Source organism: Lathamus discolor, chromosome 4 (genome assembly GCF_037157495.1).
Source record: "Lathamus discolor isolate bLatDis1 chromosome 4, bLatDis1.hap1, whole genome shotgun sequence".
Classification (NCBI taxonomy): domain Eukaryota; kingdom Metazoa; phylum Chordata; class Aves; order Psittaciformes; family Psittacidae; genus Lathamus; species Lathamus discolor.
In genome coordinates this window covers 39,454,059-39,480,901 of record NC_088887.1, presented here as the reverse complement: position 1 = coordinate 39,480,901, position 26,843 = coordinate 39,454,059, and the positions used below count along the sequence as shown (strand labels likewise).

General features: G+C 39.5%; 1 protein-coding gene across 6 annotated transcripts in view; it reads left to right on the top strand.

Annotated features, from left to right (window-relative positions):
• The window catches only part of SYTL5 (synaptotagmin like 5), an 87,481-nt gene that overhangs the window by 13,406 nt on the left and 47,232 nt on the right, over nt 1-26,843 (top strand). For 5 of the 6 annotated variants that reach the window (XM_065677189.1, XM_065677192.1, XM_065677187.1 and 2 more), the window contains one exon: nt 19,466-19,958. In XM_065677189.1, the coding sequence (XP_065533261.1) occupies nt 19,840-19,958 (119 nt within the window). In that variant the 5' untranslated portion in view covers nt 19,466-19,839. Of the gene's footprint in view, nt 1-9,806; nt 9,880-19,465; nt 19,959-26,843 lie in introns of those variants that run through there. The other variant, XM_065677191.1, reaches the window with a different exon arrangement.

Genomic DNA, 26,843 nt, shown 5'->3' with positions numbered 1-26,843 from the left:
ATGGGGCAAATACCAAATAATATTTTCATTTTCTTCCCCATGGTTTCCATAACTAAATGGAACCAGCGCCCCGTGCTCCCTCAGTTAAGTTTGGGTCTGAGCTATGGCAATGAATCAGACCTGATAGAAGTCTAAAAACCAAAGCAAGCTTTCTAAATTTTGTGAAATCTCCTGGATGGGGTTGTTTCTATACTGATGCTCCAGTGTATTAGTCTTAGCTTTCAGTGCCCTGCTCTCTATATCCACCCATTCAGTTAACTTTTAAACTGTTTACAGTTATTGACTTAGACAAGAAAGTAATCAAATAAATTATTTGTTTTGGTGTGTAGTGTTATTTCTTTTTGCTAAGCAAATAGTTTCAGCTATTCCAGAAACATAAATTTCGTTGCTTCAGGGATGACACAGATGTTTATAGAGAGGTCTTGAAAGACCCTACCTTGTGGTAAGGGTGGCAATTAGTTGTTTTTTTTTTTTCTCTAACCATTGTTACAAAACAATTTTGGATGGAATTAGTTAATTTGGATGTATTATAAGTGGTATAACCCGCAATTCTTATAGATCAGGTTGCCCAGTATGTCTTGCACATCGGATATTTTTAATTTTGTATTGTATTTTATGGCTTTTTTTTTTTCTTTCCCCCAAGTTGGTCCTGATTTGACCCTTGGGAAATTTCTGTCTTTATGTATGTAGTAGCTCTAGTGAGTCTTTATCAAACTTGTACTTTGACAAACATCCCATGGGTGAAATCATCTGCCATCCAGCTCCATGGTGATTAGCAAGAGACAGCCTCTCATTGGTCTGCCTACAATCCCAGTAAGATGCTAGTCTGGCCTGGTGAAGCAAATCATACTTTGCTCGCGTGTATGCAAGGTGCCCTTGGCCCAGGCCATCTATAGACCACTGCTTTCTCTTCTTCTGATGTGCACGCTTGTCTGTTGTCATGTCACAGGTACACATGCCTCTGCCTTCAGCTATGAGATTGGTGCTTCCTGTGCACATCAGGTCGTTTGGAAGGATTGGATCTGCACAAGGAAACTATTCCTGGGGATTGGGCTACCTGGTGGATTACGAGCAGCAGAGATGCTAAGTTGTGGTGCAGTGCAGTAGGTTTTATCATCCCCTATTATCTCAGCTGCCAGGTGCGTGATGAGCTCTCCAGCCACATTTGCTCATGCAAGTTCCCAAACTGGGGGAAAGCACTTGTGCTGCTGTAAGGGGATATAATAATAAGGGAGCCTAAGGTGGGAGTTGAATGAATCTTATAGATGAGATTTGGCAGGTCTGCATCTCTCCAAAAAGATTGCTGCTGTTGAGAAATTAAGTCATGGCTATAAAGAAGCAACTTAATTCCTTTTTGTGGGAGTTCATATTGCATTTGCATTCAAGCTATATGCAGAAAATGTGATTTATTTTTTTTTAAGTGATACTGGAAGAATTGTGAGTGTGTAAGCCTTGCATATGAGGCTTAACTGCAGTTTGGATTTTCATGAACATAATGGAGTGCATCTTGGGATAACTTTTTGTACCAATGCATGTGAAACTAAAAAGCATGGTTCCCTAAGGTTTTCTGTAGTGCCCATAGCCCATTGCAGAAGCGGGACATTCAAATCCTATCGTAGCAAGAAAAAAATAAAAATATATCACTGCCACTCTTCATGCACACCAGCCCTGCAAAGTTTTTCATGTATTTTTTGCAGGTGCTTGAACTTAAGTATCTTTGTGCACTCAGCCCTTTGGTGTACTGCTGGCAATGTTGAACTATATAGTCGAGATGAACCATATACTCACTTTCCACAGATTAAGCATTATTACTGTAGTGTAATTAAAGTTTAAATGCATTTGTTTATTAGTTTAATGAATTTACTGTGTAACATGGCCAAACTCTATCAAAGTTAGTTTGTCATGTCTCAGTTATAAAGTTCGGTGCTCCAAAGATTGGTACTTGTCATAGGAACATACGTTGCAACCTGCACCCCTTTTCTTTTCCCCTTGCTACACACCAAAGAAAGTGTCCAAGCTCTAATTTGATTCAAGGAAAGCTTAAAATTGTGTTGTTGTTGTTGTTTAGGAGAGTGGTGTTCCCTGCTTGAACACCACATATTTCCTTATGACAGGAAACCTCACTGAGGGTGTTATATGGAAAAAGCTCTGCGTCCTGTGGTGTCTCTGCAAGTGTTTGAATTCATACTGCGTTTGACCTATGGACTGGCATAGCTGCACAGCAGAGTTGCACGATCAAACAGGCTGCTAAACAGTACTGAATTCAATTAGAAAGTTCTTCCATCTGCCATTCTGTATTGTTTTGGAAGGTACTGTGCTTCCATTTTTAAGAGATTATTCAGTATTACCATAGGTAGTTTGTTTATAAATTTAAGAGGTAGGGGAGTGGAGGGAGAAAGGCTGTGATTCCTAAATGTATTTGTGAAGAAGTAACTTAGAGTTTCTAAGACTCATTATTTAAGAAGGGAAAGAACTGCCCTTTCTAAGGGTGGTCTAATGTATTATCTCAGTAAAATCTTGAAGTTTTTGTGTTTAAAGTGTTAAAGACAGTGTTGTCTCCAGATACTATTTTTAGCAAATAGTTAAATTACCCTTACAGAGAGAGTGCAAGTTGATAAAAGGGATCAGGCTAGCCTCTATTGGTGTTGGCCTGTAGATTTTGGGTTAAGTTTAAAACAGTCAAAGGAGGAAGTTCAATAACCTGTTACTAAATACAATACCTGCAGATTGGAGGAGAGCATTTTATCTTTTTGATATGCTCTTAATAGCTTGGGGTGTGTTCTTTTTGAGGCTATGTTTTTTTTCAGTAGATTGTGTGTGGCAAAGACAAAACTGATTTGTTAGTGTCTGGTTGTATTTTCTGCTTTCAAACAACAGCTTTAAACTTTGTTATTAGCTGGATTTTACTGCTTCATCTTATGCATTATACAGCCCTGATAACATTCACTCTAACTTAACTTTGGGGTTTTTTTGGCTTTGCTTTTGCATTTATTTTATTTTTTTCCTAAAAAAAACTTACAGAAAAGACAAAAAGCTTATAGAGATATGAATCCCTTAATGTCTTCCAAGAAGATTTTGTCTCACAGCTGCAAAGACCATTTAGCTTCTGTGGCTGACTTTTTTAGTGTCTCTTGTTATCCTTTTGTTGGAAATTATTAGTTTTACGATAGCACTACTGTTTTTAAACACATATTGCAGAGAACCATTTCAGATTTTCAGTTGATTTTAGATGCTCCGTTGAATTAGAATATAGGAATGTAATCATGTTGCTTGTAACTGGTTTTCCAGTTCATCACTTTACTCGTATCACTATTGCTTTATATTAAATAGAACTATTGCTCTACAGTTCTACAGTGAAGAGTTCTCTGTAACAAGGTGAAGTATTTTATGCTTAACGGCCTGACACTCAAAAGTGCTGTGAGTCTATAAATTTCTTGAAAATCATATGGAGTTACGGATGCTTGATATACTTGAAAAATCAGGTTCTCTGTAACTGGATCATCCAGCCACCAAGATATGTTACCAGTATGTTTCCCTTCCTGTCCTGTCATTAACTTAAAGGGTTTTGCTTTTCTATCTAAAACGGAAGAATACATCAAAAATACCACATAGATCAGTGTTTGTAAGGTCCATGGATATAAGTGTGCAAGTATGACAGAAAAAGTGAAGTCTTCTATTAATTCCTTATTCGGTCGTGAGAAAATGTGACACAAATGAGTCTTGGGATATATGCTGAATGGTGAAACTTGGAAGACATTTTGGGCAGCTGCCATGCTGCTACCTTTTCTGTGTCTTGAATGGATCAGGAGTCCTGTGGAAAATAACATTTGTGGTTGTGTAGTTTTAAAATTTTCTCATATTGACAAATGGTAATTGACATGTTTCTAAGGTGTTACACAGTTGAAAGTCTGGTGTAGTATTAAAGGCTGTGCCTAAGACTTTATGGCTTGTGGGGTTTGGTTTTGTTTCTTGAAGAATCTTGGGAATAACGTTCACAACATAGCAACAATTGCCTAGGGGTTTTGTGCACACATGCAAGCTTAGTTGCTGAGGCTAGGATAGTGCTGATATTCACATGCAGGAGTTACTTAGAGCATTAATTTAGGATGATCAGAGAGTGGTTTTATCAAGATCTGTTTTGTTTATTCTTTATTTATTCTGATTTCTGGAAAGATTACTTTAGGGGCTTTTAATGAAAGAGGAAAAGATATGTGAGCATGCTGATTTGCAATAATGATAAAGGAAAGGATAAAGATGTAGATAGAGCAAAATCATGCACTTTTTTAAAACTGGGGATGCCTGGTCTTCTGTCATAAAACAACAGGCCTCCAGTTCTGACAGGTTCTTCCTCTGCAGTCTCTGAGGGGGCCCAAACTTATCAGTACTCAGTAGTCTATAAATGGAAAAGTTTATTGGTGAGTGGTGTTTCAATGCCAATGGACTGGGGTGGCATTTTTTCCAGATGTTCTTGGAAGATAAGGTAGTCTGCCCCAGACAAGGTGCATGCATGAATCCTTTTGAGAGTGCCTGCTAAGCTGAAGAGCATGAGCTTTGTTCAACAGCAAGCTGATATGCTGGTAAATGTGGGGAAAATAACAAAGCCTATCCCAAAGCTCCCTGCTCTGAGTCAGTGATTGAATAGATAAATCTTATTAACCTTTCAATAGTCCCAAGATAAAGCTGTTCTTATCACTCCTATAGACTCCCTGGGGACACCTATTAAACTATAGTTGCTGCACATGATATGTAAGGAGAAATGCTTAACCTAGTGTTTTTGTCATTGGAAAAAATGTAACTCCATTACACCCATAAATTATTAACCAGGCTTCCACAAATGTATCCTTAGCTTCTAAAGCCTGTATTGGTAAATTAGGATCTTGGCTTTATAGGTAAGGTTGTGATGGGCTGATTGCTGTAGGTTAGCAAGAGGCAACAGCAGTGGCAACAGATACTGCTATTAGCATGTCCTGACTATGTCCCCATCATTTCGGAGCCGCCATCCCCTCCATGCCTCTACTGTGTGCACTGGACCATCCCGGAGAGGACTTGTCCCTCTCTGAAAGATCTTTTGTGGACATCCTAGTGGAAGTGTGCATCAACTATGCTTTCCATCTCAAACCCAGGTCAGTGAGTAATACGACCTGCACTTAACGATGCACTTTGGTATTGTTTCAAGTGGCATAAACTGTATTGCAAATGCAATTAAAAGGCCAAAGCACTTGCTATGCAGATTGCTGGAATAAATCTTGGCCAGAAGGAGGCAGAAAGCTACTGCAGAAAGGTCAAATTATGATTAATAACCTGTGAGTGTAGCTCTGAGAACAGTCTTCTGAATAATTTCTCTTTTGCAATTTCACTTAAAAGCTAGTGTCCCATTAATACATTGCCTGTGCCCAACACTTGTTCTCAAACCTTAGAAGAATAGCTCTATGATGGTTAGAAAGTGTGGAAGTCCACTTCCAGGTTCTTGAACTCTTATGCTTCTAGTGTTACTGGAATTACATATTTATGTGGAAAGAGAGAGAGAGGATTCAAATATGGTAGCAAAGTTCATCTGAAGCGAAGAGAAATGATTAAGGGTTTGTCTGTGTTGGAGTAGGAGCTGCTTCTTGAGGGCTTCTGTGTCTTCCTGCTGTTCCTTGAACACCCACTAGTATTTTATTATGAAATAGCCTTGAGAGGTCATGGCCAAAAGGATAGATGAGAAAGCTAGTGATCCTTTTCTTACAGTTAGCATAAAGTAACATAGTATAGTATACATTAGGTAGCTTTTGTGTTTGAAAAATTCAGATTGCTAACAAAGACTGGTTGAGGCCTTGGGTTTCATAAGGTTTTTCTGCAGTGGAAATCTCTATCTTCTGTCATGTCCTATAAAGCCATCTTTAGTAGTTACATCTGCTTCCTTCTAGTTCAGGGCGCTTTCTATGCAGTGATCCATTGTGCAGCTTTGAGCTTCACTCCTCCAGCCTTGTGCTTGGCTGCTGCTTGCTAGCCACTGTTGAAGACTGTGATGCCAGATCTTTGTTTTTTATGCAAACCAGACTGAAGCCAGACAGCACGTTGAGCATTGGCAACTCTGGCTTCATGTCTTTTTCTCAGGAGAGATACATCCGAGGCACTGAATGGGCTGTGCGGAGAGGGCAAAGATCTTTCAAATGGCAAAGAAAACCATCCCAGATGTTCCCTTTATATCATGAACAGTGTTCTGGGGGGAATCTGCTGTTGTTCTTTGCTTGTTAGACAGTATACAATAAAGGATTCCAATCCTGTGTATGCTGCTTGTCAGGCAGCCTGTATAGGCTTTTGCTGAGTTGCTCATTGAATTCATTGGAGTCCTAGAAGATCAAACAGCATCATGCAGTTTGTTTCTCACTGAACTAACTTGTGGTCCTTGGTCAGAGATAATATGCATGGCTGCTCCCCACAGACCTTGTGTTACTACTTTGAGCTGTCTTGTGCAGACATTTATGTTACAAATCTCACCTGGGGAATCAGTGAAGAATCCACATATTCCACATATTACCTCCTCTGCCTTACTGAAAGTGATCTTCAGCACTCTGACAACTGATGCACAGCCCAGTCTTCAAACAGAAAACAGCAGCATGACCTGTGAAAGTGAGATCATGTTTTCTAACTAGATTTTTGTGCGTGTTGGTGTTGGGGTTTTTTTCCTGCCTGCCGCAGGAATTTTTGGAAACTCGTATGCTAACAGATGCAGGCTTCCAGCATGTTCATTTTGAGGTAGACACACTGGAACAAAACACTGATGCATTTCATGGCGAGATTGAAGTAACCAATTAGCTTTATTTGCTGTTTGTAGAGAAAAACATTCTAGCATTGTATTTAATGAAAAACACAACAAAGCAGCACTCCAAGCTCATCCTGCTTTCTGATTGTTTATATCCTCTGGTAGGTTCCTGGACAAGTGTCCTTCTGAAAAGCTCATTTTATACTGCACATGAGAAGCAGAATGTGTTTGCTCACGTGTTTTGTATGCCTGCATATGAGGTAGTCATGCTGCATCCCCTTCACAATCAGTGGAGAGAAATGGATGCTGCTAGACAGGGATTCATCTGACCTTTTTAAAACCCTCTCATGAAGATGAGGTGAGTCATGCCCTAGAAATGCCTGTTACTCTTTGTTGCTTATAGATTGGGTCTGGGATGACTAGGTCAAAATAATAATTAAAAAAAGAGATCAACGAGATCATATAATGGAATCATAGGATGGTTTGAGCTGGAAGGGGCCTTTAAAGGTCATCTTGTTCAGCATCTCTCTCCCACCCTCACCTCCTGCCCCAAGCAGATGAATCTTCTAAACATTTTTTACATCTCAATAGAGGGAAGCAATATAATGTATGATTATAATCCTCCTGTTTTATCATGCATTTTCTACTTGGTGTCAGATAAAGCTTCCTGTAATAGTGCTGCAGTACAGACCAGGTCCCCAGGGATCTTTCACTCAGTTACACATGATGATTGCTGCTCACAGCAGCCTCAAGTCCCAGTGAACAGATGGCAGGGTGTTTAAGGAGGATGGAGATAGTTTGTGACTAGATCATGGAGTAGCTGTTGTTGCTGACCAGCAACAGAGGTGATAGTGGCTTTCAGGTGTCATGGCTACGCTACTGTATTCCTGTCCCATGCATCTTGGTGTCAAATGCAGTCATGTTGTAACATGATACGTATCAATTTAACTTCTCCTAAACCTGCTGCGTTCATAATTGTAAGAAATACTGCTAGTTAGAAGGGTTAGGAAACTTACTGGCACTGCACTGGTTTCTTTTTCTAAGGGAACTCAGTATCAAGAAGTGATTTGTTACTACAAAATGCCATGCCTATACTAATGTAGGGAAAAGGTGATACAAATTTTTAAAAGTAAACGATTGATAAACTTTCTTCAACTTGTCTTGGTTAAATTTCATAACTGTGAGTCTTGGTTAAGTTCATAATTTATCCAGCTATCAAGCAAAAGGTGAGGTGATCATTAGAACTTGGCTTACAACTGTGTATGAATCTGTTCTACTCTGGGTGTCCATTCACAGCTTTTCTTCCCATTTCATCACAGAAAGTATAGAGACACATGGAATAACTTAAGTGCATTAAGGCGAGTTGGGCACTGAATGAATACTGCCTTCATACGCACTGTGACTAAGCAATAAAATTGAGATGACTCAAGCCCTAACTCATACTTTTGTGGATGAGTTAACATTGCACAGATGTTATTTGCTTAACAGTGGCAAAAATATTTTTCCTTCCTTCCTCCTTTGGTTTGGATCTGACTGGTTTGTTTAATGTTGCAAGGTGATGCATTGAATTTTATTTCTGCTCTTGGGAGGTATCATTTTTAAATACTCAGCTGGGAAAGTGAACCATGTTTACTCAATGATGAGCAAAACAAAAGAAAAAGGTTGCCACCCTGTTTTATCATTCTTTCCTTTCCTTGCATCCCTCTTGTAAGTATATTAAGTAAAACAGTTAATCTGTGGAAGATTATTAGATATTTGTTTATTCCAAAGCATCACCTAAGGGGTTAAGTTCTCTCATTTTATTGTTTTGTAGGATCTCTGGGGAGCGTGGGCTTGTGTTCACAAGAGAATGCCGTCTGGTGTACTCACTATCTCTGGTCTGTTCTGCACTTGCTCCCCTGCCTGCCTGCATGCATGCTGCCTTTCTCCCAGCCAAGTTGTTGTAGTAGCAGACAAGTAGTTTTTCAGTGTTCCCTGGTACATGTGGTATGTAACCCAAGCGTTTGGACATCTGTGTGAGCCTAAAATTCTACATTAAGGAAACAGAAAACATAGCTTTTATTGTTATAAAAAATTACTTTCTCATGTTACTTGAAGATGTTTGTAAGGGCTTAAAAACAAGCAGAAGTAGACCTGTAGTAGGAGCATGGTCTAATGAATGCTTGGACCGGCAGTACTGTATCTAGTGTTAGCTCTCTTATTTGTATAACCAAGCATGTTAATTTACTGCTTTTTGACTCAGTAAGGTGAAATACGTCATAAGCTTAATGAGCTTTAACAGTATTGCTTTAGTTTTTAAACATGATTTTGGTTTTGAAATGTTATTACACTAGTGATAGAAACTAGATGCAACTTGCAGCCATTGACTGTGGTTGGAGAAAGATCTGCAGTCCTCTAGGTATCTGGCAGCTTTGCCAAGATATTGCCAGAAATCTGAAATTGTGCCTGACCTAAAAAATTAACTGCTGCTGAATCCATTTGTTGTATTTGAGTAATGAATCTGAGTTTTTCTGATTACTATGAAGTCAAACATGCTTATTCCGCATGACTTACAGAGAGGTATACTGAAAGAATAAGTTTCATTCTTTTTTCTCAGCCTGTATTTGTTCCAGTGCACTGAATTAAATTTGTATGATGTTATTCTGTGCTTTTAATGTCTTTTCAAACAATGTTTCTTCCACTCACACGTAACCCTTTCTTTAACTCAATACATGACTTGCCGATTCATAAATCTTCCAGCTCTTATATCTAAATATCATTGAAGTTGGCTCTTAGTCAAAGAATCTGCTTACTGTTTGCATTGTAATACTGGCTAGAACTCTCAATCTAATCCATGTACTGTTAACTGAGATCACATTCAACAAATTTGGCTTGGTTTTCTTGCCACTTAATTTCAGTGTCTTGAGTCACTCTTCTTTACCTGGCAAATTTATTGATTTTGTGCAACAAGCATTTCCTGGTGCTTCAGTACCTGCTGGTACTTAGTTTGCTTATCTGGGTGTCTGCCCTCTGTAAACATACCGTTGAGAAGTGAAGCTGGTTTTTCTTGCTCCTGTATATGGCATTCTGCAAGCAGTAGGCTGAAGTTAAAACTGGAGGACAGACAAGCTGCCAATTACACTCTCAACATGGTAAGCTTTACATTTATCAAAAGTTCTTGATATGAAAATAACCTTTGTTGTCTTTCTGTCATTAGTCAATGTTAACAGTCCTTCCCTTCCTTCCCTCATCATAGGTCTGCATACACCTGTGGGCCTCAGAAACAGTAACTGTGGGCATGGACTATGTTTTGGTGGCTACCTAGTGATGCCATCTCAGTTTTGAATTTTATTTCAGACCCCCATGTGAATAAACTCAGGGCAACAAGATTTGTGAGTGTTAAGCAGCATGTATATGAAATATGGCTCTTTTCATCTGAGTGTCAAAGCTGGGTGTGTTGGATCTGGATTCAGCACGCTGTGATACGTAGCGCCAGCACTGAGTTGGCAGGTGGGAACTGTGGCCTCCTGAAGCATGTGTAAGAGACAGCAGTGCCACCAATCCTGCTCCTGCTGAGTTTCCAGCTTGGCCTTGTGCCTCATGCAGCTTTGGTTAGGGCAGTGGCTGGTGCCTTTTCAAGAGATATTATTCCAGCTTCTCATGTACTGAAAGTCAGTTACAGTCTAGCACACCATGTTGCATTTGGCTACCATTAGTAGAAATATCTTTACCAGTATGGAAATGCTGTTTGTACCTGTCCCAGATACGCCCTTGCTAGTAAATACATGTAGTGCAGACCACATTTCTCTGCTGGCAAAGAATTTACCTGCAGCAGTAGGTGAAGGCTCTGTGGCTCAAGCAACATGAAGTGATGAGGTGTTTCCTGTACCACTGCAGTCAGTGCACGTGGAAAATGCTGCCTCTGTTGCTGAGTCACTACGTTGTTCCACATCCTGGGTTCTGGCTAAGTAAATATAATGGCTCAGTGGTGGGAGTAATTTCTTGCATCAAGCAATTTGATAATGGTGCCATTGAAGAGAAGAGGATAACTCCTCTCCCTTCATCTCACTTCTTTTCAGCTCTGTCTCTTGGGAGCAGGATGCTTCTCTTTCCTGATGAGTTGGGGTAGATACAAGGGGAAAGCATTTTGGGGCAGGTGAAATTGTTGATTTGCTGAGTTTCGGAAGATACATGCAGCAGAGAGAGTAGTAGTCACTGCACCTGTGGTAAGTACAAATGTCTGTGATTGCAGTGGATTCACTGTGCTTCCTGTAGCTCTTAACTAACATCCCTCACAAAGATTATTTTGAGGGTGTTGTGCTGTATTTGTAATTCTCACACCAGCTGTGCTAGCAGTTAACAAAAATAAACGGCACATTCTTCCCAATGTAATGATTTTTCTCCTGTAAATGCTATTTTTTTTTGGTTTTGGTTTGGTTTTTTTTTGGTTGGTTTGTAAGTAGTTTTACCTTAATTAATTCCTTTGTCTCAGGAGGGTGACCAAATACTCTCTGGATAGACAAGGTATCTATGTACAGTGGATGCAGGTATACTGCAAGATAAACTGCAGCTTATTTATGTCTAATTTTGCTGTTATGTGTTAGTAAAAGTCTGTAATTTCTACTGTATCTTCCCTCAGTAGTCCTTTTGGAGAGGAAGACTATTTTAGAAAACCCTTTCCACAGGGATAAGAGAAGTGAGAAAAACACATGGATAATGCTGATTAGCAGTTGTTCTACCCCTTCTCATGAGACAAGAGAAAACAACCGTGTACTCAAGTGGCTCATTTCCATGCTGTCTTGTGATTGTGCCCCTTCATTCATTCCTCCTTTGCTACCGTTTCCTTTGCAAGTCCAATAGTAGATCATTGCTTTACTCTGACTTAAGAAATTAATGCTCTACCTACATATTGAATGTAGATTAGAACTCAGCCCGCTTTTTTAGGGGGCTTTTCATTTTATCATGAGTCCTAATTTGCATTTTAGTACTCCTCAAATGCTCTATTGTGTGAAATCTTCACTCAATTTAGGATGAGAACTGCATTTCCTAACCAGCCACGGGGCTGCTTAATAAAACATCAGAAGTCTGTTAAAAGGAGCATTGTCACTTTCTAAAAGCTGGCTAGCTGGTTTTGTTTTTAAGCGCTAGGTTGGCTCATAATTTAGCTTTTGTCAGCTAATTTATTCTGAACTCTTTTAGAGTGACAGCAAAAAAGAGGGCAGGAAAGGGAAAGAGCAAATTTTCCTGTTAAATCTTACTGTGAAATACAGGCCTCTCTAAACATGTGTTGTCTAAAACAGGGAAGTCTTAAGTGGTAGCTTGTTAAAAACAGTGTCTCATTACTTATTAGTCTCCTCTTCTATAGAGCAAGTGTTCTTGCTGGTTTTGCTATGACCAGCAGGAACTGCTTTTTGTTTAACAGCTGCATCTATAACAGAAATGCCCACCACTTACCACAAAAGGTACAGGAGCTAAACCAGATGGTCTCCTGCTGGGAGGTAGGGGATGTTTAGGTGCCTTTCGTCTCAGCACGTGTCAGAATGAAAGCAGTGTTATTGGAGTTTCAACACAGAATTTGTCTAATCAGGCAGGAGTGAAGTAGGATGCAGGGACAAGGGACTAGATCTACTTCAGGTAGGGTGAAGGTAAACTGCACTATCTTCAGTCTTAAAAGATAGCCTTGCGCAGGTAACATTATCTAAGAGTTGAGAAAATGTGGCTTATGCAAAGTTAAGTACTGCTTGTGCTTCAGCAAGCTTGGGGTAGAGAATATCACCTAGGCAGGGGTCACAAGCATAATGTGTTTAGAAGGAATCCTGTCTGAACAAATACAAGCTTCTCTTGAGATATTTGCTAAGCTTCAGCTGCTAGTCAGTGTCTGGTTAGGATATCTATTATGCTTGCGTAGCAATTTCGTAGTGCAGAAGACATTCTGGAAGGTGAGATGGATCCAAATCGTAATACAAATTAGCTGGCTGCTAATTAGCTGGGTAGCTGGTGGACAGAAAAACCGGGCTATTTCAGCATCAGATATGTTGCTGCATCACTGAACGCAAAAATTGTGTTGCCAGGGTGCTTGGTGTGCTGGAGACTGTGTTCCCCCATCAAAACTATAAGGGAAATTTTGAGGGTGCTGGGTTTTAAGACTGTCACTGCTGTCTTTTATGTGTTGCTAATACTGAGGATGAGATCACTTAATAGGCTGCCATCCCAGCTCCTTAGGAGAATATTTTTGCTAATACACAAAATATTTTAGCCTACATGGAGTTGGTTGAATGCATAAGTAGGTAAAACTATTAATGTATTTTCTGACAGTTGCCAATCTCATTGTTATGTTATAAAACCCACAAGATTTTTGTCATAAATGTGACTGAAGGCTCTATTTCAAGGTATGTTCAGTAAAAAAAATAATCAATAAACTTCTTTGTGAACACTGCAAAACTTTAGTTGATTATAGTCTTTCTGTAAAAACAGATTTTACTGCAAGCATCTTAATGTGAGTAAGATTAATGTAATTTGGGTCTCTTTGATAACCAATTTTCTGCATTATTATCTATATTGCAAACTCTAATGTAGTTTCTGTTGTCTTTACAAAGAAGACTATAATAATTTTTATTTAAGTTTCACATAGTTTGTCTAAAAGGTCAGCTATCAGCATGAGATGCCAGAATTTTGTTGACTAGATCACTATCCAGTGAGTCTGCTCTGGTGTTTCTAAGCCAGTCTCATCTGGCATAGAGGGCAGTGGCAACTGGGAGATCAATTCAGTGTCAGGTTATGCCTGTGGGCAGTAAGAATAATTCTTCCATTCTTTCCGTTGTTAACCTTTTCTTGCATGCTTCCACTCTTCATGCCTTCAAACCTCTTGCTGCCACTTCTGGTGCTGGCCTCTAAATCCAGCCTCTTCTAGACCTATTCCTGGGCATAGCCATGGGTTGATGTGACTGCCTGTTGATCTGTGGTTCAGAAAGATCTTAATTCATGTGGGATTTAGATCCTACCTGCTTTCTGCCTGCAGGTGTTGCCTCTGCTGCCACTGGTGCATGTTCTTTGGTTTAGGATTTATTCACTGGTGAAAGCTGTTACAAACTTAATGGAATATTCTTTCAGCTGACTTACATTTGGCACAGGGGTGTGTGGCACTCTCTTCAAGTCCATCTGTTGGGTCAATTTGTGACCTTATCCTGTAACTAGTGCTTAATTCTGCCCTGGAGTCTACGTATTTGACCCTATGCTCCAGGTGGCAAATGAAATAACTGGATTCTGATCAGGACGAAGGAGTTGATGAGGCTTTCTACAGGCAACTGGAAGTAGCCTCGCGACTACATGCCTTAGTCGTCGTGGGGGACTTTAATTACCCCGATATTTGCTGGAAAACTCACACAGCCAGTCATTCACAGTCTAGGAGGTTCCTCGAGTGCATTGATGATAATTTCTTAATGCAAATGGTGGACGTACCAACTAGGGGAGCAGCGCTGCTAGATTTAGTACTCGCCAACAAGGAGGGTTTGGTCGAAGTGGTGACGGTCAATGGCAGCCTTGGCTGCAGTGACCATGAGATGGTGGAGTTTAGGATCCTGTGTGGGAGGAATAGAATACCTAGCAAAGCCACAGTTCTGGATTTCCGAAGGGCCAACTTTGGCCTCTTCAGTCAACTGCTAAGGGAAGTCTCATGGGAAAGTGTACTAGGCGGTAAAGGGGCTCAAGATAGTTGGTTAGCATTCAAGGACCGCTTCTTCCAAGCTCAGGATCGGAGCGTCCCAATAAGTAGGAAGTCAAGTAAGGGATCTAGGAGACCGGCGTGGTTAAACAAGGAGCTGCTGGGCAAACTCAAGTGGAAAAGGAGAATCTATGGATTATGGAAGGAGGGGCTGGCCGCTTGGGAGGAATATAGGACAGTTGTTAGAGGATGTAGGGAGGCAATTAGGACAGCTAAGGCCTCCTTGGAACTCAATCTTGCTAGTCGGGTTAAAGACAATAGAAAGGGCTTCTTCAAATACATAGCAAATAAAACTAACACAAGAGGCAATATAGGCCCACTGCTGAACGAAGTGGGTACCCTGGAGACAGAGGATATAAAGAAGGCAGAGGTGCTGAATGCCTTCTTTGCCTCTGTCTTTACTCCTGCAGACTCTCCCCGAGGGCCCCGGATTTCTATAGCCCCAGAAGGAGTCAGGACAAAGGAGGAGTTTGCTTTGGTAGATGAGGATTGGGTTAGGGATCAGCTATGCAATCTGGACATCTGTAAATCGATGGGTCCGGATGGAATGCACCCACGGGTGCTGAGGGAGCTGGCGGAGGTCATTGCTAGGCCACTTTCCATCATCTTTGGAAAGTCGTGGGAAACGGGCGAGGTGCCTGAGGATTGGCGGATGGCAAAGGTCACACCAATCTATAAGAAGGGCAAGAAGGAGGACCCGGGTAATTATAGACCGGTCAGCCTTACCTCCATCCCTGGAAAGGTGATGGAACAACTTATTCTTGACTCCATCACTAGGCATATCAAGGATGAGGGGGTCATTAAGAACAGCCAACATGGTTTTATGAGGGGGAAGTCATGTATGACCAACCTTATAGCCTTCTATGAGGAAGTGACTAGGTGGAGGGATGATGGTAGAGCGGTAGATGTAGTTTTTCTTGATTTCAGTAAGGCATTTGATACTGTCTCCCACAGCATCCTCATAGATAAGCTAAGGAAGTGTGGGCTTGACGATCAAGTAGTGAGGTGGATCGAGAACTGGTTGAAAGGAAGAAGGCAGAGAGTTGTGGTCAATGGCGCAGAATCTAGCTGGAGGTCTGTGACTAGTGGAGTTCCTCAGGGGTCGGTGCTGGGACCGGTGCTGTTTAATATTTTCATCAATGACCTGGATGAGGGAACTGAGTGCACCCTCAGCAAGTTTGCTGATGACACAAAACTGGGAGGAGTGGCTGACACACCAGAGGACTGTGCTGCCATTCAGCGAGACCTGGACAGGCTGGAGAGTTGGGCAGGGAGAAACTTGATGAAATTTAACAAGGGCAAGTGTAGAGTCTTGCATCTGGGGAAGAACAACCCCATGTACCAGTACAGGTTGGGGGTTGACCTGCTGGAAAGTAGTGAAGGGGAAAGGGACCTGGGGGTCCTGGTGGATAGGAGGATGACCATGAGCCAGCAATGTGCTCTTGTGGCCAAGAAGGCAAATGGCATCTTAGGGTGCATTAGAAAGGGAGTGGTTAGTAGGTCAAGAGAGGTTCTCCTCCCCCTCTACTCAGCCTTGGTGAGGCCGCATCTGGAATATTGTGTCCAGTTCTGGGCCCCTCAATTCAAGAAGGACAGGGAATTGCTTGAAGGAGTCCAGCGCAGAGCCACAAAGATGATTAAGGGAGTGGAACATCTCCCTTATGAGGAGAGGCTGAGGGAGCTGGGTCTCTTTAGCTTGGAGAAGAGGAGACTGAGGGGTGACCTCATCAATGTTTACAAATATGTAAAGGGTAGGTGTCAGGATGATGGAGCTAGGCTTTTTTCAGTGATATCCAGTGATAGGACAAGGGGCAATGGGTGTAAACTGGAGCATAGGAAGTTCCACGTTAACATCAGGAAGAACTTCTTTACTGTAAGAGTGACAGAGCACTGGAACAGGTTGCCCAGGGGGGTTGTGGAGTCTCCTACACTGGAGATATTCAAGGCCCGCCTGGACAAGTTCCTGTGTGATGTACTGTAGGTTACCCTGCTCTTGCAGGGGGGTTGGACTAGATGATCTTTTTAGGTCCCTTCCAACCCTTGGGATTCTGTGATTCTGTGATTCTGTGATTCCCAGTTATATATTACCATAACTGGATTATGGTATGTCATATTAGTAATTTTGAATTTCGTATGTGCCTCCCTGTATTGAGAGGAAAAATCTTCCAGGACATCTAAGGATAGGGGATATGCTTAGCCAAAGGGAAGTTTCAGGGCTTGCAGATATTCTGGTAGGAGTAATAACCTCTTTAGAGTTTAAAGAAAAAGCTCAGAAAATATGGCCAGATGTCAAGTTAATCCTTTGCAGTGTTATTTCTCTTCCCTGAATTCCCAATACCAGAACATGTCTTAAGAGGTAGAGTAGTATTCTTGTCAGCCTGCTTGTTGTACCACTGTGCTGGTTTTGTGAGAGAACCCTAGTTACCTGCAGTGCATCATCAGGACAATAAAGGTGCAGAGATCATTTTTCTAAATTTCTAACTGTATTGCACATTCTCTCCCCTTAACCTCATGGTTTTCCATTTTTAAATAAAACATGGCTTTTTTTTTTTTCTCAGTTATAAAATAAAAGCCTGTCAGAATAATGCCATGTGTCACCTATGCTACCCCTGCAAGGAAATCTTGTGAACAGAAACTCAGTGAGCCTTGACCAGCCAAGCAATTTAGCTTATTCTCTGAGAGCTGAACTTGGGTCTGTGAGTTTTATGCTGAAGCCCCATGATCCATAGCCCACTGATGTTAGGTTCTCGAGTTGAAAGTACTGTTTTCACCAGGCATTTTGCTAGGCAGTGTGAGAAGGCCAGCCTTCTTGATAGTAACAAAGTATAATTCACATCTTGGATTTCTTCCTTTTGCTTTACCAGTAATAAATATCTTTGGCCTTAAGGTATTAATAGAAATACTGTTTTCAAAAATGTAAGAATAAACGTAATGGTTGATTCTGCTTTTTGTTTTTCTTTTGTGGGTGGTTTGGTTTTGGTTTTAGGGTTTGTTTGGTTTTGGTTTTGTGTTTTTTGGGTTTTTTTCTTCTATTAAAAGAAATGCAAAAAAAGTAAATTTTTCCCAAGTGTATCTTTATTACTTGGCTTTATATGTTTAAGATAGCAGTCTAGCCAGAAGTAGTAGTCTGTGGTTTGTTTCCTGATTTTCAATTATAGTGAGCTCATATTTGGCAGTCCTGACCTGTATTTCCACCTTGCATTGACTACTTGTGTGTTTTCAGGTTGTTTGTGACTTTTCTGTCCCATTTTCTTACCTGATGAGAGTGACACTGATAGTTGGATCTCTATTGCAGAAGCATTAAGATTTATGTTGCTGTTTTCTTATGGGGAAGAAAAGAAAAAATAAATGAAAAAACTTGTATGCTAGTTGTGAATATTTTGTGATTTTTTTAATTAATTTTAAATTTTTAATGATTAATTGAAACAGGTTACAAAATATCAGAAGAAATTCACATGCTCATGTAAAACTAATAAGAGGGAAATCTCCTTTGAACTTAAGTTGTGACATTTATATCCTTACTAATAAATACTCAGATAACTGGGAGAATAGCGTATTTCAAAACTCATATTCTGAAGTACCTGGTGAAAAGCAACACAAGAATTTCATCTGATGCCACTGGCAACAGTAGTTGCTTCTTCAGTCATTGTTAGGAAGGGAAACTGAAGGATAACTTGTCTTATAGTTGTCTTAGACTGCGAATACTACTCCTTCAATTCTCAATGCTACTTATCTTTGTCAATTCTTCCCAAACTGTCAAAGGCTACGATTCAAGGGCTGCTTTAAAAGAAATAAATTCTTAAATGCTGTTTTAGTTCTTCCAGCATGTATAGCATAAATCTGTGTTCTTTTACAGCATATGTGAGCTTATGTATGCACACATGTATTTGCTTATGTATGCACATGTGTTTGCTTATGTATGATGATATGGAAGGATTTTTTTGTGTATATATGTGTTTGTATTTATTGTGTATGTATTACTTTTATTCTTCAAAGTAAAATGTGCATCTGTACACATAGCTTTTTTCCTCTTTTTCTTTTTTTTTTTTTGTTAAGGCAAAGTGTCTTGGAGTCCATGTGGGGTTTTTTTGGTGTGTTATGTTTATTTACAAGAGACTTTACAAGAGACTGTTCTCTTGTAGTTACCTGGATATTCTAACCAGTTAACTACAAGTTTAGCTTCAGTATGGACTAGGGTGTCTCTTCTGGTTTTGTTTGGAAGTTGTTCTCTGTTTAGAGATGGAAAAAACAACAACAAAAAACCCCAAACAAACAAACTCACCAAGGCTAAACAAAGCAAACACACCCTCCCCCCACAAAACAAACAACCCAACCCAAATCAAAAAACAGCACCAACCCAACCCAAACCAAAAACCCCACGAAACTCAAAAAAAAGAAGTTTGTCTTACTTCTGGGTGGCTACATGTTAATAAGTCACTCTAAATTCTTGCTGTATTTACTAGAAGAGAATGGGCATTTCTAGAATGCATCATCCAAAATTCTGTGTCTGCAGTAAGTGGATAAATCACTCCTTGAAAGTTCCTATTTCTCTGATTTGACTGTGAAGCAAGTGTAATGGATGACCTGCTGGGGTGGAGGTGTACACTTCTTTTGAGGTGAACCTTACCTCCAGGGCTGTCCTCTGAAGCCTTTCCACTCATTAATTTTACTTCTCCCTTAATCTCAGGGAAATGAGTAGAATCATTCCTTCCACCAGCCCCATGCTTATTACTGTTAGGATGGAAATATTACAAGATGAATACAGTCATTTAAGTATATTGCAGTAGGAAGATAATTGCAGAGCCCTTGTGGGAGCATAATAATCAAACATGAGCAAGTAACTAAATGACAACATAGAAAACATGACATATAAGTAGCTCCTAAGATAACCTGATAGTCTGCAGGCCATTCTTTGGTGGCTTTCAAACCATTACTAGATTAAGCCTTTCTCAAATCGGACTGTGATGGTAATGTCAAAATCACCTACACCTATTTTGTTTGTTTGCTTTGCCTTTCAGGTGGTTTGAAATAAATATACCCAGCTGTTTTGTGGCTCCAAACTACCAGGAAGTATGCCAGGAAGTTGATTCTGCAGCTGTTTGTGAAAACCGTCTGAAGGCCGGCAGTGAGCAGAAGGGCATTCAATAACTTGGAAAATGACTGGCTTTCTTGAGGAAGAAACAAAGAAGAAACCTTGATTTCTTGCATAGTTGGGAGGCAAAGCAATACAATCTTGACGCATGGTTAACTTAAAGAAGCGTTTTTCGAAATACCTCTTGACTGTGTGGATCTTGTAACTCTGACACAAACGTGCCTTTGGACTTGTGCAAGCAAAACGTTGGAGAAATTGATTGGGCAAAGCAGTCGTTGAAAGAGTGGCTGTTGAAGAACCATGACAAAGCACCTGGAGATCATCAATTTGTCGTTTTTGTTGGAACATGAACGGGAAACAATATTGGGAGTTTTGAAGAGAGATGAGTATCTGAAAAAGGTTGAAGATAAAAGGATAAGGTAACCCTTTTTATTATTGTTCTTAAAAATATGGTCCGTATGATAGATATTTTTGTGGTACCCAGCGGAGATTTGCTAGATCCTTCAGAAGAAGGATGAATGTTGGGAGGTGGCACAGTTAATTATAAGTGAAAGTAAAAAAAAAAGTGTGCTAAAAAGAAAACTGCTTGCTAGTGTGGTTGTCTGTAAACAAAAGGTTTTGTCCACTGCTTCAAGGCAAAAGGCTAAGAAAAATCACAAGTGCAGAAATACACAGCAGGGTTTTAAAATATCAGGTTCTGTGGATTTTGCCCACTGTGGATGAATTTCTCCCCCTGTGAAAGGAAGGCTTTAGTGATGTTCTTGATCTTTATTCCTCTGAGAGGGGCTGTATGCTTTGTGTCTTCAGAGCTGAGTGTGCAAAGGGAAGTTTGGAAGGTGTCACAAGGAGGGAAAGTAGGCATCTGCCTCTCTACAGGAGCCAATACAATATGGAGCAAATGCAAGACTGTGACCTTTCCCTTTCTGTTGTATTTAAAGAATAGGTAGGGGAAGGGACATTTCATTTCTAATTACTTAGTTTTACTTACTAATACAAAAGTAAACCTGAACATTTCAGGTATGGATCTCAAACTCATTCAAAGGGGAAATAGAGACTCAGGGTATTAATAGAGTCCATGTGTTCTTTTCTGAGGAAAAAAAGTAAAAATCAAAGCTCAGAGAACAGTGTGTAGAGGCAGGCTGAGAGCTATTTTAGATGACTCAAATTGAGGTATTCCAGCTAGCTATCAGCTCTGCAAAGGTTCATATGTTTTACCAGCATGTTGCTGCTACTTCCTCTCACTTTTCGCTGCCCTTTTAGAATTTTATACAGTGCTGGTTGTGAGAAATAGGCTTAGCATGGACGTATGCAGCACTGGTGAGGCTGCTGAGTGCAATGGTTGACAAAGTGAAGATTTCAAGCCTTTGCTGGTTTCTGTCCATGTATTCCAGGGCCAGGATGCACTGCTCTTCCCTTTGATATGCTAAAAAGAATTTTAGACATTGTGCATTGCAAAGATGTATGTTCAGCACCTGCTGAGGCTTCTTTTGTATAAAACTATCATTTGTAAATCCATGCAGAGTTAGCCATTGGTTTTGGAAGTCTTTCTACCTTGAGAGAGTTAAGTCTAAATGCAATGTTCCTGTTAGCGTGCAGCTCATTTAATGGGGGAAACGTGGCTTTCATGATTTGTCAGATGTTTTTCTGATGATTTGTCATGTAAAGAAGAAAACAGAACACAAGAAAACAGATGGAACACCATTTGTTCCAGACATTGTGCTCTAATTTGTAATAGGATAAGCATTTCAAAGTAAGTATTTCGGTTTTTTTAAATGGTGGCCTTGAAAATATGTGATGCACCAGTAGTCATCGATCAAAAGCATTGGTTGGTATGAATTGCAGCAGTGTTATCAGTTAACTAGCTTCCCAAGGCCCCCGGAAACTTACTTTGTCTGATACTGTCATTTCCCAGTCTAAACTGGAAACTCTTGGGGTTTTGTGGTGGTTTGGTTTTGGTTTTTAGTTTTTTTTTTTTTTTTGTTGGGTTTTTGTTTGTTTATTTGTTTGTTTTGGTGGTTTTGTGGTTTATTTTGTTTGCTTTGTGTTGGTTGCTTTGCTTTCTTTGGTTGGTTTCCTGGGTTTTTTGTGTGTGTGTGTATTTACATATTTATATATTTATTTATTTTTTTAATACAATGTCTTGAAACACCTGATTTCTTTCTTTTTTTTGGCACTACTGCAAGTCACTGTCAAAACCTATTGAGTCTGAGAAGCCAAGGCACCTCTGGAGGATGTAGTTTATTAAATTGGCAGGAGGTACTGGTTGGACCTGTGTTTTGGGACAAATGGAAAGGCAAAGGCTGAAAATTAAGTTAACCTGAAATATAATGCTAATTCAGATAACAGTGCAACCTGATGCTTCTGCATGCTTCTAGCCACCTATATACGAACCAATTAGTTTTAGATTCAGAGTGTATGTGGAAAATTTTCACTAGACCATACTCTGGAAGTAATGGTGCAATGTAGTCTATGTAAGACTTCCAAGATATAGAAATGATAAGGAACTGGGTAGGTAATGGCTTCCTAGGAGACTTCATATTTTTTCTTTTTGAATACAGCTTGGCAAGTATATCTTTAATTATGGCTTATAAGTATACTTCAGAGAAACATTTGTTGTCTGTGGAATTCCACTTGGTGCAATCTGTTATATATTTTATTGAAGTACATCACAAGAAGATCAAGTCCCTTTGTATTTATTTTCAAAGCATTTGGCATTCTGGCAAGATGTTTACTTGTATATTGTTCTAAAGAAGTTTTAGTCTGCTGCATTCTTTCTGAATCTGTCTTGATGATTGTTTTTTCTGTTCCTAGCTGTCTTCAAAAGCCACCATAACTTGAAAGCATCTTTCTATTCAACATGAGAGCAACAGTAAATGGAGGAGGATGTCCTAATAATTAAATTAAGAATTGTCATAGAATCATAGAATGATTAGGATTGGATAGGACCTCAAGACCATCTAGTTCCAAGCCCCCTGCCATGGGCAGGGACACCTCCCACTAGAACATGCTGCCCAAGTCTCTGTCTAACTAACTTGGCCTTGAAGAGTGCAGGGGATGGAACATTCACAACTTCCTTGGGCAGCCTTCCCGTGCTCACTACTCCCACAGTAAACATTACTTTCACTATCACTGCTTATACTTGTGTTCTGGAGTGCAGGTGGCTGTTCTTTTTTTTTTTTTCTGTTGTACAGCTATTTCACCTGCATGCAAGAGCAACACGGAAGGAAGCAAGTACACTTTATGTGGTCTAGTTTTGATAATACAAATAAGCAGGCTGCTTAATGTTAAGGTTTATGTTCTTAACTCTTAAGAGTGCATCTTATGTGAGTGGAAATTTTCTTTGAATGTTGTTTCAAAGCTGTTAGTAGTTTACTTGTACAAATAGCTACAGTGTTCCAAACATTTCTCTCCAATGCTTTTGATGTCAATTGAATGACCATCATGATTGTTCTCACATGCTAAGATTGAGTGAAATCGTTCAATTATAGAGTTAAAAATAGTGAACTTGACTATACTGAAGGTGAAAAAGTAGGGTTTTTTAACATGTGAGTTGCTGTGAGAAACTTTCATCCAGATAATGTCAGTCAGGACATTCTAAAGTAGATGTTTTGGACTGAAATGTGTATCTCTTCTTATTCCCCATCCTTTTATTATCTTAAATAGTTTTGTTCTTTTAAGACCCCATTTATGGAAACCCATGTTACTTTTAATGCATAGTGTTACAAGTCATGAAATCAGTACTAACTCAAAATAATGTATTTGCTGAAAGAGGGGGAGGGATAGGGGGTGTACCATATGCTAGGGGTGTTTGATCTAACTGTTGTTGGGTTGTTTCTGTTCCAACAGCAGCCCCCCTGCTTCCTCCCCCACCGTGGTGTTATGCAGGGTCTGATGGTCATAGCATTTTCATTTGGAGCTAGCTCTTCATCTCAATATTATTATGCTACTACAGAGCAAACATACATGGCAAACTTACTGCTAATGTACATTGCTTTCTTACCTTGGTTATTTTCCTAGGCAGCATTTAAAATACAAAGGTTCTTACCTTATGAATCAAAGTTGTGAATACTATGCTTTTAGAAGAGAAGGTACCAGCATAATAATTGCTGAACTGATAAAATGAGGAGCATGTCAATTTCTTCCAAGGTTGAGGCTTTATTAGGTTATTACTTGAATCATTCCCTTAGCACTTATGTTGCCAGAAGTTGTGGAAGAATTACACCAGCCCCAGATCTGAACTGACAAGGAAAGTTGACATTCCTGTCTTTTCAGTTAACTATAATGGCATCTCTTTATCAGTCCAAAGAGATAAAGAGAAGCAACAGGGTATTAAACTTCATTACAATACTGGAGAAACTGTTAGCATGGATACCACCATGTGGTAACTACAGGCAAGTACTTTAGGGGAAAAAAAGTGAATCGGGGAAAAAAAGTGAGTCAGGGAAATGAGAATTGATTTAACTGCTAAGTATATGTTTTGACTTGTTTATAAGCAACATAGCGCACAGTATGGTATATGGTCTGTGTTTTTGCAAAGCTTTGAAGGAAAGAGTCCTTATGTTTATGCATATTGCTCATTCATACATGTATGGGAAGTTTAGGAGGTTGATTGTCTGGCAGCCATCTCATTTGTCAAGTGAATTTAACACATTTTTTGAACCAGAGACTCTTCCATCAAAAGTAATCACTATTGCCAGTACTCTAAGGATAGCGATGCCTGTTTTGCTTTTCAATGTTCTTCAAGAATGAAGATCATCCATTGGTGAAAGAATTTCTGATGGAGACTAATTCTCATGCTTTAGGAACAATTTATTTGATGGAAGACTAGTAAGAAGCCAACAAAAAAATGCATTATATTTTTTTTTATTATTTTTGTACCAATTTTTAGATGAGAGGATGAGGGAGCTACTCAGAAATGTTCATCTGTGGAAGTCTGTCATCGTTACAGTATTCAATATTATTTCAGTTCCCATGCCTCCTTTCCTTCTGTTCTGCCATTCATTACACCAGTTCTCGAGTTCTCTTTTCTTTGCAAATCCACTCTTTACCTCTGCCTGGTTCCTTTACTGTCACCAATATACCTCTACACTCTGATACTCTTAAGATATTTTTTTATCATACAGATCTTTCACATTTTGCTTAATGTGAAAAGATCTGTACTTATAAAATAAGAACCTAAAAAATGCTTCAGGTACTCAAATGGCTAGATTTTACAGTTCAAAGGAACTCACAATGGAAACTGGTAATAGCACATCCTTTGCTGAATTGTCAATATTTACTATTACTTTCCACACATTCTTTCAGACAGTGGAGGAAATTTGGTTGAATTTGGAGGAGGTACAGGGAATCAGTCTGAGGAGGAAACTTCTTGTCTCCATCAGCTGCAGAAGTATGTTGATACCAGTTTGTGCACAGAAAAATTCTGTAGTATCTATCTAAGTTAACAGCTGCACAGCTTCAGAAGGAGGATGTGTCAACTCATCTGTGCAGGAAACAGAACTGTGTTAAGAACAGGTGCAAGACTGGACCAATTTTATATATCTAATATTTCTTTTCCTGATGAAATATTTAATTAGAGTTGATTGAGAACAGGATTGATTTCTTTATTTTCTGCAATTTTTCATGACTCTCTGAACTCTGGAGATTTAGAATGGCAAAGTGAAGTTAGGAGTACTTGGGTTCTACTCCTGTACATCTTAAGTTAAAAAAGGCTTTTGAAATGGGGAGAAGGAAGATGCAGGACAAATTTGAAAATCAAATTGAGGAATCCGGTATGCCATTGTATTCAATGCTATTTTGTACCAAAAGGGCGATGAGATGAGGTAGAATTTTTTTTTTTTTCAAAACAAAAAAGTTTCTAAACCCCTACTGAAATGAAAAAAAAAAACCAACCAAAAATCAATCAGATTGGTATTTTAAAGAAAAATTACCTGACTCAAAGCAAGTGGATTGTGCTCAGAGTTAGATGACATGATATTAATTTGAGTGAATAGCTTGAGCAGCGTCATGCCTCTTGCAGCACCATAGCTATTCTGCTTTTCTGTATCTGGGGGGTAAATGTTCTCTAGAGTAAAGCATACTATTAAGAAAAAACAGATCTGTTAAAGCTTCTCATTTATTTATTTATTTTTCCTCTGAAGGATTATAAGGCTTCGGGAATATTACATTTCTGAAGGCTGCATTTGTGGGTGAATGAGTGCCTTTGACTGCCTTGTGAGTTTTAGTATAGTAGGAAAGAGTCAATCTTTCAGGGCCTCTTGTTAAGCAGTGGGCAACTGTGCCGAGAGCTATGACTGCTTGCTGCTCCTTAATTTGCTTTTTGTAAAACTTTGTTCTTTGATGCCTGCATTCTTTTCCTCATCTTTTCAAGGCATCAGGCTTTCAGATTCACTTGTTGGATAAATGTAATCTACGATTTGACTAGATTTCACTAGTTTGGTGTTGGCTAAGTCTTTGTCTCTTGCTTTGGTATTTTATGTGAGCCTCTTAGGCCCACTTTGGAAAGGCTTAGATTTAGTCATTCAGTGTTACCTGGAATACTAGTTGCAACAGAACTCTCCTCCAATGCACTTAACATATTTTCTCAGACAGTAGAGAGATCTTAATATCAATTCACAGTCAGAGGAATGGCTAAATATTCTGCTATCCTTGGCAGTAACAAGCTTATTTTTAATAGCTATCTTTTATCAAATAGCTGTTGTAGTAGATAGATGGTTTAGAAACTTGAGGGTATGATGAGATTCTTTTTCTTCAGCAGCTTATTACATTGGCTTCTGCTGAGTTTATTTTCTCTTTCATGCTACTAGGAGAGAATTGATAAAGATTAATTCTTGTTTAGTATTTGAGATTAAAAATATCTAACTGCATGGTTAATTGGGTTCCTATAAAATTTAGGAGAGCTCAGATGCTGAATGGCAAAAGAACATTGTGTGTTTATATACAGCTGGCTCCTGTTTTGGCAGATGGAGAGTAGCGGTAGGTCAGACCAGCTACATGCTGCACTTGTTATCCCTTTTCAATATTGTGTAGGTAGTGCAGCTAGACTGTGGTTGTTTAGAGGCTGTTATGATGATGGATTTTTTTCAGATGACTCACCCACCTCCTCCTACTCTTCCTAACCCTTGAGACATTTCATTCTTTATTTTCTTAAGAGCTGAACATATTTGTTACAGTGAATCAATAGTTCAACAGATAGTATAGAGAACTCCAAAAGAAAGATTTTTTGCTTGCTTTTTTAATTTTCATTTTTTATTCAAGTGAGCAGAGAAGCTGTGGGTTGATTTATCTCCATTCCCAGAAAGTCA